General features: G+C 42.3%; 1 protein-coding gene across 9 annotated transcripts in view; it reads left to right on the plus strand.

Annotated features, from left to right (window-relative positions):
• The first annotated feature begins 214 nt into the window (after positions 1-214).
• Positions 215-23,639, plus strand: part of LOC135542279 (transcriptional enhancer factor TEF-5-like) — a 40,192-nt gene continuing 16,767 nt past the window's right edge. For 3 of the 9 annotated variants that reach the window (XM_064969123.1, XM_064969121.1, XM_064969128.1), the window contains exons 1-5: positions 217-416; positions 721-866; positions 14,636-14,885; positions 22,523-22,587; positions 23,053-23,115. In XM_064969123.1, the coding sequence (XP_064825195.1) occupies positions 14,762-14,885; positions 22,523-22,587; positions 23,053-23,115 (252 nt within the window). In that variant the 5' untranslated portion in view covers positions 217-416; positions 721-866; positions 14,636-14,761. Of the gene's footprint in view, positions 417-720; positions 867-10,616; positions 10,676-14,635; positions 14,886-22,522; positions 22,588-23,052; positions 23,116-23,241; positions 23,305-23,639 lie in introns of all 9 variants that reach the window. The other 6 variants (XM_064969119.1, XM_064969124.1, XM_064969120.1 and 3 more) reach the window with 5 other exon arrangements.

A 23,639-nucleotide genomic window follows, 5' to 3' on the forward strand; every position in this document is an offset into this window, starting at 1 on the left:
TTTTTTTACATTTTTTTTTTTTTACATTTTACTGCGTTGGTCATTTCAAGTGGCACAGCCAGAGAACGAAAGGCAACTTCAACGAAGAATCCTCTCTTGATAATACTTCTCTGAAATCGTCTACGGTAGGATCGACACCCGGTACCGTATTTTCAAAATCGTGGGGGGAGATTTCAGTAAAGTCACTGCCCCCAAGTATGTTGATTGACGTTACCCAATGGCTCCTCCCTGAAAGATTTTTTCCTTCGTTTTCCAGTGTAGTGCGTTGATTTCATACCAAAGTCATACCTAACATTCCACTTACACTGTCAAACCAGGATAAATATTATTGAAAACGATAATGCGCCCAAATATTAAGTATCAAAATGAGTAAATTACCTTCGCTTTTGTCAGGATGGGTGACTACCAAATAAAAGGTGAGTAACCATTAATTTGTTCCCTTTGTTTAAGCGCTTTCGGTGAAGTTTTCATGCTGCGCTCGGTGAAGTTTTCAGATCATTGTCATTTTTTGCATTTTTCCGTGGAACTCCCTGCGTTGGGAGGGAATAAAAGAATAAGGGATTGATCGCCTATATTGTGTGTGACTTTCTCTGTGTGCAGGAAATCTTTGCTAAGCTTTTAACTATATTGACCATACTCATTGACAATAATAAGCCATTAGTATTGCTTCTTTGTCAATACTATGGGACAACGACCATGTTTCCTTTCTTTTTCGCACAGCTGCTTGGATCTGGACCACTTTCCTCTAAACTTGTTCTCCAGAAGAATCAAGTGGTTATATACCCAAGAATTGACAGACAGTGAAAGGCACATTGGAGGAATACATAACTCGACATTTTACGCGCTGTTTTGCTGCACCCCCATAGGTAAGTGTATCACCGAATTTGGTAACATCGTGTCCAAGGAAAGATACGACCCCCCAACCAATTTATAGAAGTTTAGATTTAAGTAGGTCTAAAAAAAACGTTTATTTCATATTATTCTTTATCATATTACAGTAATATGTTATGTGTTCAATGGATGTTTACCTTTTTTTGTTTTACCAGAAAATGGCAACACTGACAAAACAAATCTGTTTTAATCAGTTTCACGCAAAACAGATACGCTGTTGGTCTTGCTACAATTTGACATGGTCGTTTATGCGTATTAATATATGTATAAATACAACAGAGACAACATTGAAGCTATCGTAACTTCAGTACGCACACCACTGCAGTCTCTATACTGTTGTTTACGAAATGTTCAGATTTACTTAGGACACTTGGAAATGGTTTATTTTTCATTGTCCAATCAGTCCTCTTACTGTGTATTCCCTATGATGAAGAGGAACAGTCTGTTTTTATTTTAATATGTCCTAATGAATGTTGTATTATTCCTTTGTGTGTATCCTTTACTGAATAATAGTTCAACAGCCAAATTAGTGCAGATTTTTAAATCAACAATTTTCGCATTAGCCAACTATTTAAACGAAACCGGTTTCTTTCAACCTTTCTTTTATATGGGTAAATCATGTATAAGTAAGGGTTTTGTACTTTCTTTGAGTTGTGGATCCTTCTTGATCTTCTCCACAGGGGCCAGTGATGTTTCACCGGAAATCTTTACTTAAATATTTAATCCTTATATTAGCATTTAAAATTGATGGATCTGTGTGCATTTAATTGTATATCTTCAAGAAACACCTCTTCATGGTGTGCTATTGGTTACGCTTGGGAAAACAGACCATTCTTGCTCCAAATGCTTTCCTTATTAGAGAAATACAAAAAAAGTGTGATGCTTTGCAAGGTTTATCATTTTTAATCTCTCTTAACCACCCTGTAAAACAAGTGTACACAACAATGTTACAGTCCAGTCAATGCCATTCAACAGGTAGAACAATATAATGTCTTTCAGGTTCATAGTACTGTTAGTAGACCAGCCAGAAAAGCCTGTTTTAGGGTTGAGATTATAGACATTTAGGGTTACATTCAAATGGTAAACAAGCCATTCATGTTTACTCCACTGTAAAGATAAGAGTCAGTCACCATTTCGTCAAACTATATGAAACAATCTGTCGTTCTGCCCCTGAACAAGGCAGTTAACCCACAGTTCCTCGGTAGGCCCTCATTGTAAATAACAATTTGTTCTTAACTGACTTGCCTAGTTAAATAAATGTTACATTTAAATAAAAAAACATTTGAAAAAAGTTAAGAAAGTCACACACACAAAAAAATAAAACATATTTAGAATCACACCAAATCACAATTTGCGTTTATAATTGACCTAATAATAATTGACATACAAACACTAGCCCCAGGTCATCTGCCCAACTGTAAATCTTTCAGACGGACTCAGTAGTTTCGCTAAGTTGTTGAAGCACTGCAGGCACTCCTGTTTGCAGCTGCACATTCTCTGACTCTCGAAGAGATAGACCAATGTTTGCCTATAACAGTCTCCCGTAACGATTGAAGCTAACATATGGTATTTGGTTGATCATGTGATACAAGTGTTGTCAATTAGAATGAGTATGCTATAGATAATGTAAGGGTAATATGTGATGTCTATATTGTGGCAATATGAGTTTCTGTATAGGGTAACAGTACTGACTGAGGTACATAGGCGAAACAGGTAGTTGAGTTGACATTGTTGGAATTGTTTATACCTGAAAATAGGTTGTACTTCTAATAGTGCAGCCTGTTTTGTATCATATTTTTGTGCAACCAAACAAAGAAGCACACAGGCTTAGATAGTATTGGACATTTCAGGAATGACTGAAATTTAAGGATCTATATGCACAATAAGTTAAACTGTTTATGAATTTTAAAAAAAGGTTGCCATTAATCATTTCTACACTTTACTGCCAAAACATGCCGTTAGTTTTACAAGTACGTCGTGGAATTAAACCAGGGGAATAGACTCTTGTCTCTATCTATTTTTATTCTGTTTGGGTGGTCCGTAAAAAAAACCCCAGAACCCATCAGACCATACTTTGAAGTTACACATTGTTGATGTCCTGTGTTGGAAGTATAGTACCTTCCAACATAAACACTTGGGAGACTAAAGATGAATCACACTTAGATGGAATCCACAGTAGGGGGGAAAACAGCGCCACTGGCCATCCCCACCACCTTTATTATTGTTTTTGTTGCCGAGTTGAGGAGCACCGTGCAGCATGGTAAAAAAATAAAATGGCTTTGCCGTCTTCTATCTTGTGCAGTGATGTCCAAGAGGGGGGGGTTGTCGTTTGCAGTAACTCTGTTGCTGTAATATGGCAAATGGACGTGGCTGTATCTCCTTTAAGGATTCTAGCTTAAAAAAATATGTCATCGTCAGTAGGGGCAACAGCGCCACTGTCTGCCCCACGGCCGTCGTTATTGTTTTTGTTTTGTTTAATATCTACAAAGCGGGGCCAATTGACTTTCTCTCTGAAAATGTGAAAATTGTGTACATGTGAAAAACAAAAGAAAGCAGTGAAAGTATCCTTTGTGAATGAAGGTGTCTAATATTAGGTTGTGATGGAGTAATGACTAGAGGGTAAATCTGGGAAGGATCAATATTCTGCTGCTCTGACAGATTCTCCCGCCGTCCTCAGTGTGTTTATGCAACATGCATGTAGCAGACTAGCGCTATGCTTTGCTCTGCTCTGCTCTGCTCTGCTCTCAGTCCCAACACAATCAGCTCGTTCTCAAACAAATTGCAACACTGCTACTCATACTCGGAGTTTACTCTGTGGGCTAAGTATATTTTGTTTATGCCTGGCAGCTTTACTTGTAACGCAAAGGCCATAGCTGTCTGCCTGCTCTAATGCTTTATTTGAACAATATTATTTTAAAGTGGGTAGTTTATCTTCTGGTCTCCCTAGCTGTAGTTCCCCAGGCCATCGGTACAAACAATAATTTCATTAACCTGTTCCATCCCAGCTTAGTGTATGTACGGGCACTGGGCAGGGGCTTTTATTTCAGGACAGAAAGGGTAATAAGACAGTCAAGTGCAGATGTGAACTTACAACACCTTTTTCCAAAGCTAATAATATAGGTTGAAGTCGAAAGTGCAATTTAGGAAAACTTTAGAAACTCTGGGGCGGGATGGTGCGGCTATTTTGTATTAAATAAACTGGGTGGTTCGAGCCCTGAATGCTGATTGGCTGACAGCCATGGTATATTTAAGCAATAAAGGCCCAAGGGGGTGTGGTATATGGACAATTACTACGGCTAAGGGCTGTTCTTATGCACGAGGCAACGCAGAGTGCCTGGATACAGCCCTTAGCCGTGTTATATTGGCCATATACCAAACCCCCGAGGTGCCTTATTGCTATTATAAACTTATATACCAACATAATTAGAGCAGTAAAAATAAATGTTTTGTCATACCCGTGGTATACAGTCTGATATATCACGGCTGTCAGCCAATCAGCATTCAGGGCTCGAACCACCCAGTTTATAACAGACCGTATACCTCGGGGGTTTGTGGTATATGGCCAACATACTAAGGGCTGTGTCCAAGCACTCATTGCTTGTGCTTAAGAAGAGCCCTTAGGCTGTGGTATATATTGCTTAATTATAACACAGCTACTATCCAGGCATTGACTCTGACCTTCATCCATTGTGCATTGGCATGGATAATAAATGTGTCCCTCTCTTTAACAATGTAATCAGGGAATTTTTTTTTTAATGTTGCCACCACTGTGGTTTTCATGGTCATGAATAAAATGGTCTATTTGGTGTACTGCAAAAAAACAGAGTGACAAGCCTATAATATTTTTAAGGATTCCAAAATTCTACTTGTAAGTAGGCCTACTGTTAAAATGTGTCATTTATCTGACTGGGTTAATTGCTCTTCAGATGATATTATCTTATGTCAGACAGCATATCATTTTAAATGTTTACATTTTGTATACTATCCATTTCCTATTTTCAAACATACTTTCCTTTAAAATACTATATATGGTTTGTGTTTGTGCTGGAGAGTGCTAGAAACAACCCAGCATATCTTCACTGGCCATATGAGAGCAACTTCACCTGTTTGTGCTAATGAGCGCTGCCCATTTTGTGCAGACGTTGGTTGCCTTTTTAGCACCATTGCCAGAAGTGGTCTTCCAAATGGTGGCCACATACCCCAGAGGTCTGAACAAATACCACGTGTGACTGTTGCAGACACACAGAGAGAGCCTCAGAGAGATTCTCAGAGAGAGCCTCAGAGAGAGCCTCAGAGAAGCCTCAGAGAGAGCCTCAGAGAGAGCCTCAGAGAGAGCCTCAGAGAGAGCCTCAGAGAGAGCCTCAGAGAGAGCCTCAGAGAGATCTGGCCTTCACAACATATAAGGAGTATAATATTTAACTCAAGCGTGCATAAAAAAATATTCATTTGGGTAATATTTCATTTATAGCCAGGTACAATGCACTTTAATGTGGTTCTAAGGCATTGTTAGATTTGTCTTAAGCATATGTAATGCTATCCTTATTTCCAGGATCAGAGTCAATGCACCCCCTAAGCAATTACCATGTCTTAGCCTAATTAGAATACCATGAATAAACCTTTGATTAACATTAATGCATTGAGTGCATGGGCTTGTTTACATGTTCTCCTAATGCAGTAAGGCCCTAACTAACAGATACGACTTCTGGCCTCCCTGACTGCTCAAGGGAGGAGCTTGGGAGTGGTCTAGAACAGTATAGTCTTTGTGTCCATTTTTTTCCAAATGGCTTAACTTTTCAGTTGCTCTTGTTGCAACCAACTGTTGATAGTGATGAACTTCACAAACCAACCCTCTATTGTATCGAGAGAATGACAACACAACTCTGTGGGCTCATGCTTTATGCAGCAGTAAACAGGAAGTCTATTTGTTAGTTTGTGTCTCTAGGTGGTGTCCATTATAAATGATGGCGGCAACAAACCAGGCCTGGCTTTCTGGGATCCTGTCTTATGACTGATGTAGTGGGCATCGTGTTGGAGTGGGGCTCCAATGACTTAAAAAGGGGCACTCGTATGAAGCCTCGCTCTTAATCCCTGCCTTTAGAGTGGGGAGTTGGAGGACGACCTCTCCAAAACCAAACCACACACTTACTGAAGAATTTAGAGCGTACTAAGCATCATACACATCTAAAAGTGTTGTGTAAAGTATCAACCGGGCTTCTTATGCTTTGTCTGTTAAATGAGTTGTAGGCTACACAATGACTGTGAATTCATTTTGAAAGGATGATCGCCTCTGGGTTTTGGGTTCGAAAGTTAGTTCCTTCATAAACATTTTAATATATATATATATATATATATTTTTTTTTTTTTACTTTCCTGACCTCATTTTTCTTGCCATGCAACAAGTACCACATATAGATGATCCTTTATCGCCAAGCTATATAAGTAACTGTATAAGCTTTGCGCACGTCTTAACGGTTTCACAGATTAAGGCACCAAACCGCTGGCCTCACCACAGAGTGAACAACTCAGGCGAGGAGGAGAGGATGACTGCTCTGCAACGCTCCCTGGAAAATGTCTGATTAAACTGCTGAATCAGGCTGTAAAATAAGCAGTCTGGCGCACTCTCTCCGCTTTGTGTCAGTCTTTCCTCTGTTGGTCGGCTGGATTAAAGCTGTACTCCATGGAGCTGTGAGATGCTGGGGTAGAACCTAGTCTGCAGGGTCTGTGTTGTAGGAGGACATGGATTAGTCAATCACCCGCCATTCGGGCCCTGGGTCGATGTTTTATACTAGAAGGAAGACTTTTTTTGATGTCTCATGGCAGATTGGGAAGGTTTCTAGCATTTGTTTCTCTTTCTGTCAGACTTGGAAATATTTCAGTTGATTTCAGCCTTTCCAATTCAAACATGCCTTTTTGTGGGTATCCAAATAGAATCATGCTGCTTAGAGTGCGACTGCCTTACTGACTGAATGTAAGCCCCTCTCTCCTTTTCCTTCTGCCTCACCCTCTATTTCGCCCTACTCTTTCCTCCTCTCTTTCACTCTCGTTCTACCTCTGTCCTACACTTTCCATCTCTCTCTCTCTCCCCCCTTCTCTAACTGTCTCCCCTTCCCTTTCTCTCCCTCTGCCTCTTGCCGTCTGAGCTGTCGGTCGTCCAGCCCTCTGCTCACTCTCAGCTCTGATTGTTTCCTGAGCGCCGTGCCAGAGAGGAAGTAGGAGGAAGTTATTGGAGGAGCTGGAGAGAATTTATTAGGGGCAAACACAGACAGGGGAGAGGAGGGGGACGGGGAGCTCCTCTGGTGCTCTGAGATGGGGCTCTCATACACTTGGGAGTCTAGGAGGGGAGGGAGGACTGGCAGTGTCTTGGCCCTCTCTGCCTCAGATTTAAATCTGATTGCATACTGTAACCCAGTGGTAAAATAAGCTGCATTTGAGTAAAGAGAGAAAGAGCAAGAGTGTGTGTGGGTGCGGGCACGTGTGTGTGTGTGTGTGTGTGTCAGTTGGTCAGGGGAAAAGAACTGTCTCCAGCCCTGTGAGAGAACCGATCTCTTGGCCTGAGTGTATTTAAAAAAACAAAAATCTGTAATCTGACCTTAGAGAGCAGCTGCTCCTTCAATCGCCAAGTCCTGTTGTTCTCCTTGTCAAGTGTGTGTTTGTGAGGCTCTGAGTGTGTGGGTGTCTCAGAGAGAGAGAGAGAGAGAATGTGTGCATCTGTGTATAATTGTGTTTTATAGTAGGCCCTTCAGCCATGATAATGGGATTTTCTTTGGGGTTGTGTGCAGAAAGAGAAACATATTTAAATATGGTGTGCTTGTGTGTGTGTTTAGATGGGTGTGTGCAGGGCTGATGCTTGGGGTGGGGTCTGCCCTGGGGGGGGGTACCTCTCTTGGAGGCCCTCACCAGCAAGTGTCCCGGCTGCAATAGCAGCCCTGACAAAGCCTACATTCTGACAGACAGGAACAATCTGACAAAGACATTATGATATTATAAACAGATGGGAGGAAGACTATGCAGTCCACCAACCTGTACCCGTTTTGTTGTTACAGTCCACCAACTTGTACCCGTTTTGTTGTTACAGTCCACCAACCTGTACCCGTTTTTTGTTACAGTCCACCAACCTGTACCTGTTTTGTTATTGTTACAGTCCAAACCTGTACCCGTTTTGTTATTGTTACAGTCCACCAACATGTACCCGTTTTGTTATTGTTAGACCACCAACATGTACCCGTTTTGTTATTGTTAGACCACCAACATGTACCCATTTTGTTATTGTTACAGTCCACATTTTGTTATTGTTACAGTCCATCAACATGTACCCATTTTATTGTTACAGTCCAAACCTGTACCTGTTTTGTTATTGTTACAGTCCACCAACATGTACCCATTTTGGTATTGTTACAGTCCACCAACATGTACCCGTTTTGTTATTGTTAGTCCACCAACATGTACCAGTTCTGTTACTTTTACAGACCACTGACATGTACCCGTTTTGTTACTTTGTTTGTTCTAAAACTCTGAGGCTAGGATTAACTTATTGTGTCCGGTCATGCCGGTGAGAAAAATGCATGAGGTTGAGCAAAATGCATATCTCTTCGGTATGATCCCATTCAATTTCAATGGGACATCTGCTCAGAGTGGGAGTTAGGCTACTTAGCTCTCCAATGCCGTTTGCTTCCTAGTGTCACAGTTGAGTGTTTGTCAGGGGCATTTTACACCGACTTGAAACGACTTCATGTAAAGATGACCTCATTTGATTGACAGCATTGGTTGGCTGTCCAGTCAAGGATTACTTTGGTGGATGGTGTCTGTCTGAACCCTGGTTTCCTCATCAGTTACACCATTGTCCCAGCTCAATAGGCCAGACTTCTCCCTCTCAGGGGATGTTTAGTCTCTGTAAAACTATTATTTATTTCTGAAATCCATCCTGTTTGTATCGAAGTGCAACATATGAATGAAACGTTACTTTCCCACCACTTTTGGAATGGAACACGGATGACCCCATGTCATATTGTAGGGTCTGTCATTTTTCACCTCGTCATTGCCCTACTCCACCAATTAAATTAAAGACAAATGGATCATTTTTGAATGCATCAGGGTAATGTCCTCATTTTATAAAAAATTGGTTGAGTGTTTAAACCACTGGTTATCCCTCTACAATCCTCCACCCACAGCCAAAATACACACAACCTCTACTTGTTTTCATGTCTGTGGCCGTCTCTGTGAGGGTTTTCACATGTTGACTGTGGACAGTTAAACGCATAATATAACACACATACTCTCAGGAGTCACATGGAATTCCTTCCTGTGTTTATACCGACAATTTCCCATAGATGAAGAGTGGGCCAGAACATATAATGACTCAAACATATTCAGTATTACATGGGATGTATTATTATAAGCAATGCTGGGAACAGTATAGCCCAGCAAACCTGCAAAGGGGCCGGTGCAAAGATATGTCAAAGTCCTGAAAATGTTGGATCTTATTTGATCGCTCTTTAGTTTTTGAATTTTCTTGCATAGCAAACTTGTAGTGTATTTGAGTTTTAAAAAGGCTTTTAAAGTTTGAAATTTCAGACAAAATGTGTCAACCCCTACAGAAATGTCCAGTAATTAATAATGACGTAATAATTCACATTCCCTGTTGCTCCAGGATTTTTTTTCCTGCTGTAGTAAACTGGCTCAAATTAAGATCCTACATCTGTAGCTTTATGAGGCCTGGGAAAACAGATTGAGAGGGTTTCTAGGCTGTGAATGGTGGAGTTTGAATGAATGTGCGAGGTGCATAGCTCTCCACTGGTATTTACATTCCTGCTACGGCTGCACAATTAATCGAATTCACATCAAAATCACAATATTGACATGTGCAATTTCCATATCTTAAGAGATGTCTATATAACAATATTTTGAACCTCCACTCAGCTGTTTTTTTTATTTTTAATAGTTTACTCATCTCTCTCTCCCTTTCTCCTATTGGGGCTGCTTTCCACACACACAAAGCCTCACCTCCTGTCACTCAAGCGGCGCTGTTCCTCCTCCCTGCTGTTAGTCACTATAAGTTTGCATGCTGTTCTGTTAGGTTAAATGCAGTCAACAGATCGTTCCAAACAAGAAAAAGTTCACTTTGCTTTCCACTCTGCTTCTTAATATCATTATATACCCAAGTATTTTGATCTATACCAGAAGCCAAATCACAATATTTGGTTGATAAATTGCAATTAGATTTTTGCCCATATCATGCAGACCCAATTCCTGCTGCACATTAGAATCTGTAGCATGTTGGTCTCAGTCAGGTCTGTGGCTGGACCTACTCCCAGAGAGTGTGGGAGGGGAAGTCTGGTTGTCACTAGTTACCACAGCCACAAAGTTAAATGGCCTATTGTAAAAATTCATGGAAACTACAATTAGCTTTTTGGACTTAATTTAAGGTTAGGCACACAGTTAGCAGTGTGGTTAAGGGTAGGGTTATTATGACTTTGTGGCTGTGTTAACTAGTGATGACCGGGAAGTGTTTGTGTCTCGCCTGAATTTGTATTCAATCTGTTTACCGTGTCATTTAATCAAGAGGCCTTATTCCATCTGGCAACAGGTGAAATACGCCATTCATCGAAAGTCTATTTGTGTATATGTTTCTGCCTGCTTGTGTGTGTTTATATTTGTGTCCGTATCAGTGTGTGTGCTTGTGTGTATTTGTGTGTGCATGATGCTAAATCTGTGCTCTCTGTTGTCAGCCTCCCATCACAGATGTGCTGTGTTTCACCCATAAGGAATCAAAGGGCCTTTCTTCTTTGTGAGTAACAGCTGATTTGATATATAGTCTATCTTCTGAGGGTTTTGAATATTTTACATTTGCAGAGCAAATGTTTAGGCGAACTAAATGTGTGCTTACATACACCCTTAAACGAGAAAACAAACTACTCCAAACTTTTTCGGATGGTAAGCTTGCAGATGTCTTAATGTAACCTTACAGATGTAGGATCTTAATTTGGGCCAGTTTACTGCAGCAGGAAAATAATCCTGCAACAACAGGAAATGCAAATATTTATGTGGATTATAATTTAGGGACATTTTTTGTAGGGGGTCGATGAAACAAACGTGTGACATTTTAAAGTGTAAATTACAAACTTTTGAAGCCTTTTTCAACCTTGAGTACACTACAGGTTTGCATTTCCTGTTGCAGGAAATTCTCAGCAACAAAAGAGTGATCAAATTAAGATCCCACATCTGTATGTACCTAAACTTCTTATGGTTTGGTGTTTTAATAATGTTAACACTGTCTAATAACTAACATTTAATAGCTTGATTGCTTTGGTCCCAGGAGTTCCCAATTATCGTAGTAGAAATAGCCATAATGTAGCATCTGACATGTTTACTTTGTAAAACCATTGTTGATAGTTAAATACACAATTGCACAGTTGTATGCAAGTGTCTCATTTCCATTTGCTGTGTCATAGACAATTTAGACTTTTCTGCACTGTTTTACTGCATAATATTGAATTACCCAGTAACATAGTGAAACAGTCCATATAATCATAGCGTTGACAATGCCCTCCCTCTTTGGTGGTTAGCGTCAGGCAGCGTCATAGAGAGGCTGTGAGTGTGGTTGTGTGTCTCTCTCTCGCTCTGTCCATGCTGATGTTGCATTCCAGCAGAAACAATCCTACTGTTCTCCAGACCCCGAAGTGGAAACCTAAATTGGACAAGCCGTCCCCTCCAATCCCCCCCCCCCCCCTACATGTATCCCTTGGTCTCCAGTCCTTATTTGGGCAGAGACGTTCTGAGCGCTGGGCGTAGGGTTGGAGTGGGGGGGGGGGGGGCGTCGGGTTGACACAAAAGAGGCAGGAGGAGGAACAGTGAGCGCTCACAGCCCTTTCTTAATAAGGACATGTCTGGAATGTGAGCCTCGCTCTCCATGAGAGCTTCTCTTTCACACACAGCACAGCAGCACCCTACTAAACAGACTCCTATACTATTATAGCCCATTACTCAGGGATCCTGATCGGTACTGTCAAATCCCCATGACAAAACTTAAGAAACTCAGAATCACTCTCACTATTCAACAATCTACTCCTATGATCCTAGCTTGAACGGGAAAGAGACAACTGTGTCCTCACTACTAGGATACAGCTAGGGATTAACACTGGGACTGCCTCCAAAATATGTACACACCATTTGGACATACTTGACCCAACATTGCTAGTCTTAAGAGACCCAACACGTAATGGATTCCACTAGATACTTGCATGTGCATTATGCAATATGCACCTACACCTTTCTACTGCAGTGGACTTTGACTGCGGAAGTTTCTGTAGCCGTTTCTGGTTATTGGATCTGCTCATCTGGAGTTGTGTTGGGGTAGATGCATAGCTGCAGTCTGATCTCGGTGGACTTTTACGAGCGCTGCTCAAATTCTGCCGTGATCTCCACATTCAGTCGGAGATTTAACACCAACCTTTGTCCTGGGGGGGCCCAAAGCTCTCAGGTTTACCTCAATCTCACACGGTCCCTCTACCAGATTTATTAGACTGCTGAACATTTAAACTGACTACCTGCACCTGACTACCTGTACATCACAACTTTGTTCTTATATCCTCCGAGGGACTTAAAATACATTTCCATTCAAAATCCAATTTTCCCTAAACTTTACCCTTATTGTTGTTGCATTGTCGAGAAGGAACCTGCAAGGAAGCATTTCGTTGGACGGTGTACACCATGTGTATCCTGTACATATGACTAATGAAACTTGAAACTAGGCATTACACTTAAGTTATGGATGTTAGCTGGAAACTAACTCTGCTGTTCGTGACTAGCCTACTGTGTTACATTCAGGCCTAGTCAGACTGGATTGGAGGGTTTTCCCTTCAGGAGGTAGAACTGGTTTTCCGGGCAGTTCTACATCCCATCATGCTTTGGGAATGAAAAAATGGCAAGTTGCCCATTATTTTGGCTACCATGGCTAGAAAAAAAAGAGATCTCAGAGACTTTGAAAGAGGGGTTTCAAAAGGAGCGTAGGGTCAAGGGTGTGTGTATGTGTGTGTGTGTCTCTCAGTCACCAGATCTCAACCCAATTGAACACTTATGGGAGATTTTGAAGCGGTGCCTGAGGCAGTGTATTACACCAGCATCAACAAAACACCAAATAATGGAATTTCTCATGAAAGAAATGGTGTTGCATCCCTCCAATAGAGTTCCATACACTTGTAGAATCTATGCCACGGCGCATTGAAGCTGTTCTGGCAGCTCGTGGTGGCCCAATGCCCTATTGAGACAGTTTATGTAGGGGTTTCCTTTATTTTGGCAGTTACTTGTAGGGGGTTTCCTTTATTTTGGCAGTTACTTGTACATATTCTTATTGTATTGTATAGAGGGATAAATGGAGAAACAATGCCCGTTTTCTGCATCTTTGGTCTTTTAGTGAAGAAAAATGTTTTAAAAAACTAACTTTGTACAATGGGGTAGTTGTGATTTTTAGTAAATAATACTTTAGATTTCTTTTCACATCTGTCTTAAAGTCCTCCGATTCATATTTCTGAAGTTGCATTGTGGAAGTTGTCAAAACAGCAACTTTAAAATGTGCAACGATGCCCTTGTGAATTTGTTTTACAGAGGAACCTCAAAATGTTCTTGCCACGTGAGGAGTTGAGTTTATACCCATAGGACCATCCCAAGTGGCCTTCCCCATATTTGTCCAATATGTGTATTTTTGTCAACAACTGCAGAATGTCAGATATATAAAACACACGCATCCTGGAATAATGGATACTTCAGGGACGCTCGTTTCAGAAACAATACAATGCCGAAGAGGCAGCTTGAAAAATACTTAAGATCTCGGCCTGCTCTTAGTCATGAGCCAACCACATTGGGACACAGTCCCCGAACCACAATAATTCTTTGAGGCCACTGCTGATTAGTGTGCTCCTTACACTAGGTTTTTATAGAATAGCTTGAATTCATTTGGCATTTTTAGAGACAAAGGCTAGGAAATGGTAATAATTATTGGCTGTATTGTTTATTTATACAGATTTTATGATTTCAATGAAAACAGACAGCCGAGACCAAATGAGCCTACTTTATAAGGCAGAATTTGAAATGCACTTGCCAGCTAATGGTGGCAGTGATGTTGTCGACAACGATTACAAGATACCTTTCTCATACTTTTTCGTAATGAAAGTACAAAAAAAAGTATGAATCTGAATGCCTCACTACTGTAATTCACTCTGGATAAGAGTGCAAGCTCTATATCTATTTCTATGGGCACAAGCACTGTTCACGACACAAACTGTTCACACCCCTCTTGTTGGCGGAGAGAACATTTTCCAGGTTTAATGCTTATTTCCTGTAATTGTACACTTTTTGTCATGGTGATCAGAGAAAATATTGCTGTTTTTAAGCTACTTTTCTTGCAATTCTCTACTTTTGCCATGTCTAATGTGTACTCATGTGATATTTTAATGACAACAAAATCTATGGGCAAAAAAAACCTAGCTAAAAACATTAGCAGACACAGGCTAGTTGATCTGGACATTTCTGACAAGTTATAAGTAGCTCTCTAAGGTATGCAATGACCGACATGAGGAAAACTGATGATCCACTACCCAATTTGAAATTGCACCTTGTGCATTCTACTATTAAAACTTTCAAGAGTAGGTTGAACGCTGGACTGGGTTCCTCTTTTTTGTGTGTGTGTGTGTGGGGGGGGGGGGCTAAATAACTAAATTGATAAAAATGTTAATGAAGGTCTCTCTCCCAGATCCTCTGACTGTGGGGCTCGGGGTCGGGCCCAGGGTGAGCCGCCACCATTGCTTCCAACGAGTGGAGTGCCAACGGTAGCCCGGGGGATGGGCTGGACGAGGGGAACGATGAGCTGGACAAGGCCATGGACGGGGACGCCGAGGGGGTGTGGAGCCCAGACATAGAGCAGAGCTTCCAGGAGGCCCTGGCCATCTACCCCCCATGTGGACGGAGGAAAATCATCCTCTCAGATGAAGGCAAGATGTACGGTGAGTAAAACACATACGCACTGTAAAAAATAATTATGATAATGTTTTTCATCATCAATGTAGATGCCAAAATAAGGTGCTGTGGTTTGATTGGCTCCATCAGCCACATTGCTAATCTTTTACCTCTCAAGAGACATTCTTTGTCGTCAACCAAACCAGATTTAGTAGTTTGTCTAGTTATACCTAACATAATTAATTTAAGCTTTTAGATACAGGACTAAGTCATTTATGCACTTCTGTACTATTTAGTGTGTAACAATATAACTTCCGTCCCTCTACTCGCCCCTACCTGGGCTCGAACCAGGGACCCTCTGCACACAACAACTGACACCCATGAAGCATCGTTACCCATCGCTATTAGCGCGCACCACCGCTAACTAGCTAGCCATTTCACATCAGTTACAGCTGTGCGCACACACACCAAACTTAGTCCACTTGTTAATTTGCCCTGCATCCCTTTCTGGCTCATTCATTGAAAACGCCTGTGGCTCAATGTGTTTGGATCCCATTCCCTTCTGAAGTGAGGGAGGGAAAACACCTCAGCAGTTTGTAGTCTATAGAAAGAAACATGTTTGATGTTCATTATTACTGTTAACGGATATTTTTTTTTCATCATTCTGATCACCACAGAAAGCTGTCATGTTAAGACTCTAGTTGTTCTTGCACAATCCATTAGGCAAAGAAAGCAAAGTTTCCCGCCCCTCCCATACGATTGTGTCACAGGCTAAGATGTAGCCTATTTTTTCTGAGAGTGCTCTACAGAACAAGTATGAGCTTGTTTTCAACTGACCCAGGGGCTGGTTCTTCCAGTCTCACTAGAACACAGCAGTGGAGCTGAGCTACCCAAAAGACTAAAGGAGGCAGCTCCCCTCAGCTTGGTTTTCACCTAGCTTTCCTTAGAGCTCCATCCAAACTGGTTCTTTTATCACCTGTCTGTGCCGTCTTCAGCTATGCCACCCATCATGTATTGCTCCTCTCTTCCTCATCTGCAGAACAGTACATCTGCAGCCTACTGTGAATTAGGAAAGTGACAAAACCCAGTGGTGTAAACATACTTGAAAGTACTATGAAGTACATTTTTGGGGTATTATTTATATATTTTTCCAACTTGTAATTTTACTTCACTACACTCCTAAATAAAATGTACTTTTTACTCCCTACATTTTCCCTGACATCCAAAAGTACTCGTTACATTTTGACAGAAAAATTGTCTGGTTTTCTTAATATAAGGAATTTTAAAATTATTTATACTTTTACTTTTGAACTTAAGTACATTTATTTTTGATACTTAAGTATATTTTAAACCAAATATATATTTGAAACTTTTACTCAAGTAGTATATTACTGGGTGACTTTCACTTTTACTCCAGTCATTTTCTGTTAAGGTATCTTTACTTTTATTCAAGTATGACAATTTAGTACTTTTTCCACCACTGGCAAAACCTGCTCTCTGCTTTTGCAGCAAAACCAAGTGCCATTCATTAGACTCATGTCAGATAGTAACACGAAGGTGCTTTTTACAATAAGTAGTCATGCTCACCTGGTCTCAAGAGTAGCATTTGCTTCTTCTTGAACCAGTTGGACAGCATTGCAATGATTATGTCAACGCCATAAATCAAACCATGGAAACAAAAAAACACTGCAAAAAGCGTTTGAATCCTTCACAAGGTCCTATAGGGGTCTAAGCTATTTCCTCCACCAGTATGTTCATTAAAATCGCAGGTGGAGAGAACGCAATTTAGGTGCTGAATTCCTCTGCATCCAGATGGAGGAATTGGCAAGTTGCTGAGTCGAATCGTGAAAGATCCAGGTGTTTGAAACTGGCTGCATTTGTCTTAAGTTATTTTGATCTCCCACTCTCTCACTCTGATGGGTGAGGAAGAAGAAAGAAAAAGGGCCTCGGCAGGCTGGGCTGCCGGTTTGAATCAGACAGCCAAGGAGGACCTAAAAACAAATTTAAATGTGAAATTGTCAGGAAATGCATGGGGCACGGGCTGAGATGAGGCTTATTCAGGGGGTTTGGCTTCACATTCTCCTCACGAAACATCTTTTGGTTTGGGGAACAATGTTATGTTCACCAGCATGATGTCGGCCGGGTCTCCTCCTCAAGTCCAGTTGTGGAAGTCCTTTAATTATTGTTAATGTCTCAAAGTTTAATCAAAGCCTGTACTGTCAACCTTTTTAAATCCACCATTGACTTGTATCAGAAAGTATTTCAAGACTATATATTTAGGGGATTCTTTTCATGACTCCGTTGTTTTTCTGTCCTTGCTGTTGTAAAATGGAATGTTTTCGCATGTGTCTGTCAGGAATCTAATTCTTTGGGATCTGAGAGATTTTAAATGTTCGTGGATAGACACGCACATACCTCAGATGACTCAACTGCTATGCTGCTGTGCTAGCTGCTGCTGTGCTAGCTGCTGCAGTGCTAGCTGCTGCAGTGCTAGCTGCTGCAGTGCTAGCTGCTGCAGTGCTAGCTGCTGCAGTGCTAGCTGCTGCAGTGCTAGCTGCTGCAGTGCTAGCTGCGTTTCTGGGCTGTTTCAGAGAACATACCAGTATCATAGGCTAAGCTGGCTGGGGTCTAAACAAGGCCAGAGCTCTGATTAGCTCGCCTCTCCATGCGGGATGTGGTGTTGAGTCTGCCACCAGTTCCATTTACGTCATTTCAACTATATCTGATTTGACTGGATGGCTAGCTAGCTTATGAGCGTATTCAGTGACCTGGCTATATGTCAGAGGGACCTGCGGCTAAATGCCATTTCATATTTGGCTTACTTGGTGAGAGGTTCTTAGAATATGAACGGACCAGTTTCGCACCACTTCCATGTGTCTGTGAATTTGTTTATGTATGGCCTATTAGTGATAATGCATTTATTGAAGTGCAGAACTGCACAGTTTGCTCTGACCACATTGCCATGGTTTGACCTGTCTGTCTATTGACCTTCCCATTGAGTCTATTGAAGAAGAGTCTTTAATGGGAAAACAAGATGGCAGCCCCTCTCCTGGTTTGGCAGGACAGTGAGAGTTCAGAGCCTGTAGCTCAATATTGTTCGTCAGAGAACGAGCACAACAGAAGTGGCAGGTCAACCCCACAGTGTGTTTCCTCCCTTCACAGCACAGTGTCAGGACCCCCAGTAGAGGTCAAAAACAGCGCCTGCTTTTTTCCAGTGCAGTAAACACCCTATCCAGTCATCTGAGGCCCTTCTGGCAGCGCCGAGGCATGCCCCCGTCCCTGAAGAAGCCTTCTCACAAGGCGATGACCTCAGACATCTAAATCCTGCCCTGACGTGAGGCCGGGGGAATTTTAACGATTGCACTGCGTGTAATGCTTTCTACTTCACACAGTCTCAGACTGCTAGCCTAACACCGTGGCCTCCAAAACCAAGCAAGTCATCATTATCCCTACCATTGGGAATTATATCTGGATTTTTCCACAAGGAATGTTCTTGTGGGAAACCTTGGTATTCCGTGATGACTATTAACCCCGGGTATCATGTAGCGCTCAGAATTGACCAGATTTCCTCAATGGTCAGAATGTCAGATGACCTTGGAATGGAAAATAGAATGTGGAATAATTATTTTTTTTTTAAAGTGGAAAACCCCCAAAATGGTAGGAACATAGATGCCAGGCCATTGTTCATTCCTCTGTGTCTGTTGGGGCAACTGAGCACCCAGCGCATTTTAAGAGGACAGACAGGTGGAAGACAGGGATCTTTGGTGGATGAGTGTGTGTCAAAAGAAATGTGGCCCATCTTGTTTTGTGGTGGGGCATTGCTGACAAGTTGTTCACCTGTGTTATCGCTGGAGGAAGATGTTGCCAAGCCCTGAGCACGCCTCGCCGAGCCCTGCAGCTGTCACAGCTGTAGTGCACTCTGGGTAAGATAAAAAAAAATTAAGACAGCAAATGGGGCGCTGGAGGGAAGCTCACGTCTCTTAGTGACCTTCGCGAGCTGCCAGGAATGAGCGATGGGTTCATTGCATGCACAGAGTTAGTAGAGGGACAGAGTAATATAAGCTGCAGTGGGTGGATGAGTATTCTACACTGTGCATCGGTTTGATAGATGGGAGAGGATAGACTGACTGAGAGGGCCTGGTGTTTCCCTGTTAGCCTCTAGCTGAAATGTCAGGCATGTTCTCTGTGATGGCTGAACAGTATGGTAGCAATTTTAGCATTACCTCAATGTGAAAGGTGGGAGAGAGTTATGGAGCGAGAGAGAGAGAGCTTGATAAGAGACAGCAGGAGGGAGGGAGAGACAGTGTAGCAGCGAGTTACCTCCGCTCCCCATCTCATTGTGGAAGTGGAAAATTCCAGTGGACAGGCAGTAAAAGGAAAAGGATAGGCGTGTCCTGGCAGGGAAGAGGTTAAAACACAGCAAAGTCAGCCTGCGGGGGCTCTGCAAACTGCACTGAGTGGGTGTTGAGCAATCTGAGAGAGCGAAAGAGCTAGAGAGAGGTGATAGTAAACAGGGCGAGGAAGAGGTGGGGGGAGATGCGATAGAGATAGGAGGGAGAGAGAGGAAGATGTACAAAAAGTCCATCCTCTGTGTGTGTGTGTGTGTGTGCGTGCACCAGTTGTATTTCTCGGTGGTGTGTGTGCCAACCTGTCCACCACCTGACTTGGGGCCTAGGAGGCCTCTTCCCTTCCGCCTAGCTGACCCCTCTGTCTAGTCTGAACAGGCTTAGCCAGCCTGCCTCTCAAACCCAATATTCTACTTTGCAATAGTCATGTCAGGCCAGGCAAAAGACAAGCTTATTCCATGGTTTTCAACCCAAGATAGTTACAACATTTAATGAAGACACGCAGAACACAACATTTCTTAGAACAGCCTCTGTAAATTAAGCTCAAGTCCCGTTATTTTTGTGCTGACAATCTGTATTCAGTAGGGATGGCACGGATTTTAGAAGCAATTCCATGCTGACCACACCAGTCACGTTGCATGTGCAAGCTTTGAAAAATAAAATGTACACATGCATGTTATTCAATAATTTCATCCAAACTGCTCGCGTCTGTGTGGCCAGGTTCTACTTTAGACGCTTAACGTGCTGCAAGCCCTACGATAATAGAGCCATGTGGGTGATTGAAAGATGAACGAGGTCCACACCTTAAAGTTAAGGTGTGGACCTCTATATAAAATCCACAGAAGAACAAAGATGAACGAGGAGAGATTAATCAAATTAACTAAAAAAATAACTAGGTTTCCCCATTTTATCTGTGGATTAATTGTCAGAGTAGAGAACACACGACTATATTGGTACAAATTCTACAAAGATTCAGCAAAATAAAAAAGGAACATATTCGTTTCAGATAAAACAACAACCTAATGATTATATCCCAGTACAAATTACCTAGCAACAGTCGTGTGTGTTTCGATCTGTCCCCAAATAATATAGTTGGTTCAGTTGGTTTTTGGTACTTTAACCTGCGTGTCATGAGCGCATCTGGTGGGGATAGACAAAATCAACATACCCACGATGGCGCACGCTGACGCACGCAGCCGGTTTGGTCAGCATGTTAGTTAGTTCCACTGCTCCCTCAGTCCAGGAGATTGAGAGTAGCAGTTGGGCTAAGGAGAGTAGGGGTCAGTGGGCCAGGCCAGGGGGTAGGGGGGTTATAATTGTTCTCTCCCACCTCCTGACTGCGACGGTCAGTGGCAGGTGTTACTGTCCGTTGGGTAAGGGGTCACACACATGGGTTGTTTTGGGAAGTGAGGGGTGTGTGGTGTGTGGGCAGCCTTGATTCCAGGTGGCAGTTTTTGGCAAAAACAGTTATGGCTTTGTGTCTCCTTCCAGAATTATACCCTCAGCTGCCACCCCCTCCCCCATACCTCCCACTCCAATACCGTCCCCTCACTCCACCCTCTCCCACAGCCCGACCAGCCAACCCTTGGACGTGAAGCCCATTAGCTTAGTGCTGTGCGCATGTGTGTGTCCGCAGTCCTTACAGGCACTGGCTGCGCTCGCAGTGCCCTGGCCAATCAGACTGGCTAGCACAGATGTGACAAGCTGGGAAGAATGCTAAGAATGCGGAGGCGCTGGGGCAGGCGTGTCCCTCCTGAGCCTGGGGGAGAGGCAGAGGGCTGGCCGGCTGCTGAAGTTTAGTGTCGGCAGACCAGGCAGCTCAATGGCGAGAGAAAGATAGAGAGGCCAGCTAAACTCAGCTCAATGGAGAGAAAGTGAGAGGTTGGAGAGAGAGAGGCCAGCTAAGCTCAGCTCAATGGAGAGAAAGTGAGAGGTTGGAGAGAGAGAGGCCAGCTAAGCTCAACTCAATGGAGAGAAAGTGTGAGAGAGAGTGAGAGTGAGAGTGAGGAGAGAGTAATTACACCAAGCAGAGCAGAGCCTAAAGGAGGCCAAGGGCCAAGGAGTGTGTGAAAAAGGCACAATGTTAGCTTTTCTCCTGTCATTATGTCTGCGGTGCTGTCTGAAGTCAGTTGGTCTGGCCTGTCACAGGGCTTTTTTTTATCCTTGGTTTGCGATGTGAAGCTTTAGCTGTCCTTTGTTCATAACCTGGACTGTGTGTGTGTGTGTGTGATTTAGAGAGAAGTGTAATGAACTCATGGCTGGCTCTCAGTTACTCTCAGTGAGTGAGGGAGTCATTATTCATGATGGTGCAGCTGTTGTCTCTCTTTCTTCCTCTCCCTCTCTCCTTTCACATACATACACACACTGATGCACATTCACATCGACCCTCTTGGGGAATATTCCAATAATTTATCTTACCAGCAAATGTCAAAATTAGATGTTTTGAAATGCAGGCTCCCCTACCTAGGACAAAGATACAAACTGTACCGGGCAAATCCAACAAACATGACCAGACAAGGCTGGTAAATACTAATTGCTTCGAGCATTGACAGATTCCATTGTTATGTTGCTCTCTCATTTGAAAAACATCCAGAGAAGTTGCATTCAAATAAAAAGTAACCCTTTTGAAGCCCCTATCATCTGTCAGGACTAAAGCCTTTTAAAGCCAAGAATAGAAGGCACTTCTTTGCCGACCTGTTTGTGCAGAATGTCGAGTGTAGATGTTACAATACATTTTTTTTTAAAGAGAACAAACACGTTTTTCAAGTACTGCGTCAGTAATTATGTGACCGCTTGATCTAAAAGTCAAACACGCTAATGAAATGAAGAAAAAGAAAGCTGTTGAAGTCAGTCAGTCGCAGTTGTATTATATGCCTATAAAAAAAATATAAAAAAATACTAGCCATGTCTCAGTGGTATATAGGAATGTTCACCCACTGACTGAAAGGTTGGGTAATCTGTGTGTTCCGAAGAACCACCTTTTGGGAGATGAATGGTGTGCTTCACCTCCTATTTTGTTCAGCCCCTGTAGATATTTAGCCGCATACCCTTCAGCTCCACCTTGTGTTTGTTGTGTAGAATCATGGGCAACTTTTATCCGGAGCCATGATAAAAGTTGCACCTAGACACAGATCTAGGATCAGTCTCTTCCTTTCCCAAATCTGAACAACCATAGGGTGGAAAATGCTTAGCTGATCATAGATCAGTGCCCACTCCTTCATTATTTGTGTACCAGCTCTAAAAAAGCCAATGTTTCACAAATGAACGCCTAAAATGTGTGAATCAGATGTCTCTTTTGCATGCTGTATTTTTTCATGGAATTCTTCTCCCTATTCCAGGTCGCAATGAGTTGATAGCCAGGTACATCAAGCTGAGGACAGGCAAAACCCGCACAAGAAAGCAGGTATCAATATTAGATTTTTATTTTTAGAGCAATGGGCTGATAAAACCAATTAACCATTCAGACTCAAACATTTATACAGACTTCATTTTACCTCAATTTATTGTTAGAAGTCTTGAGAAACTACAAGACATGTTAGATATACTGCAGCTTTAACATGTAGAAACTGGGAACTAAACAAATATGTTTTGCAGTAAGAACTCGGCCAATTGTGCACTTTTAGTTTGTAGAAATGAGATTGGACTGTCTTTTGTATTAAAGACATAACACCATCCAAAACAAATCAAATATATATATAAATAATGTGTATATATATTTTTTAAAGTAGTGTGTGAATTGCATTAATTTAATGTTTGAGTATCTGTATATTATTGTGTGTTTGTGTGTGTAAGCGCGCGAGCAGGCATGCATCTATGTGTGTGTGTGTGCATGCTCTATGATGCTTAAAACTGTCTCACACCCCTTTAGGTATCTAGTCACATACAGGTGTTAGCACGGAAGAAAGTTCGAGAATACCAAGCGGGTATCAAGGTAGGTGCTACCGAACGGGCCTCCAGCCAACTGTGACTGGGCATCTCTTTCCTCTTTGGTTATGGCCTCTTCTCTTCTCTTCTCTGTCTCCTTTTCTCTTTCCCTCTTGGCTCTTCTCCTCTGCAGGTTTCTAGCCATTTGCAAGTTCTCGCCCGGAGAAAATCTCGCGAGATCCAGTCAAAGCTGAAGGTATGCGCTTCTCTGCAGGCTGGGCAGGGCGGGGCTGGTCAAGGCTTTGCTTTGCGCTAACCAATTAGCTCCATTTTGTGCACTTTAGTTCCTATTACAGCCATACATGGATTGGTGCTCCATGACTAGAAAATACCAGTGGTGGCAAACAGCACAGTGCGAGACTCTCAGTCTGCATAGGGGGGTGTATGGGCTTGAGGTCACTGCATGACTCATCATTTAGGCTAACGTGTTTGGGGGAGAATAGCTACCATGCTAAAGCTAGTAGCTACCATGCTAAAGCTAGTAGCTACCATGCTAAAGCTAGTAGCTACCATGCTAAAGCTAGTAGCTAC

This window comes from Oncorhynchus masou, chromosome 6, assembly GCF_036934945.1.
Source record: "Oncorhynchus masou masou isolate Uvic2021 chromosome 6, UVic_Omas_1.1, whole genome shotgun sequence".
NCBI classification, from domain to species: domain Eukaryota; kingdom Metazoa; phylum Chordata; class Actinopteri; order Salmoniformes; family Salmonidae; genus Oncorhynchus; species Oncorhynchus masou.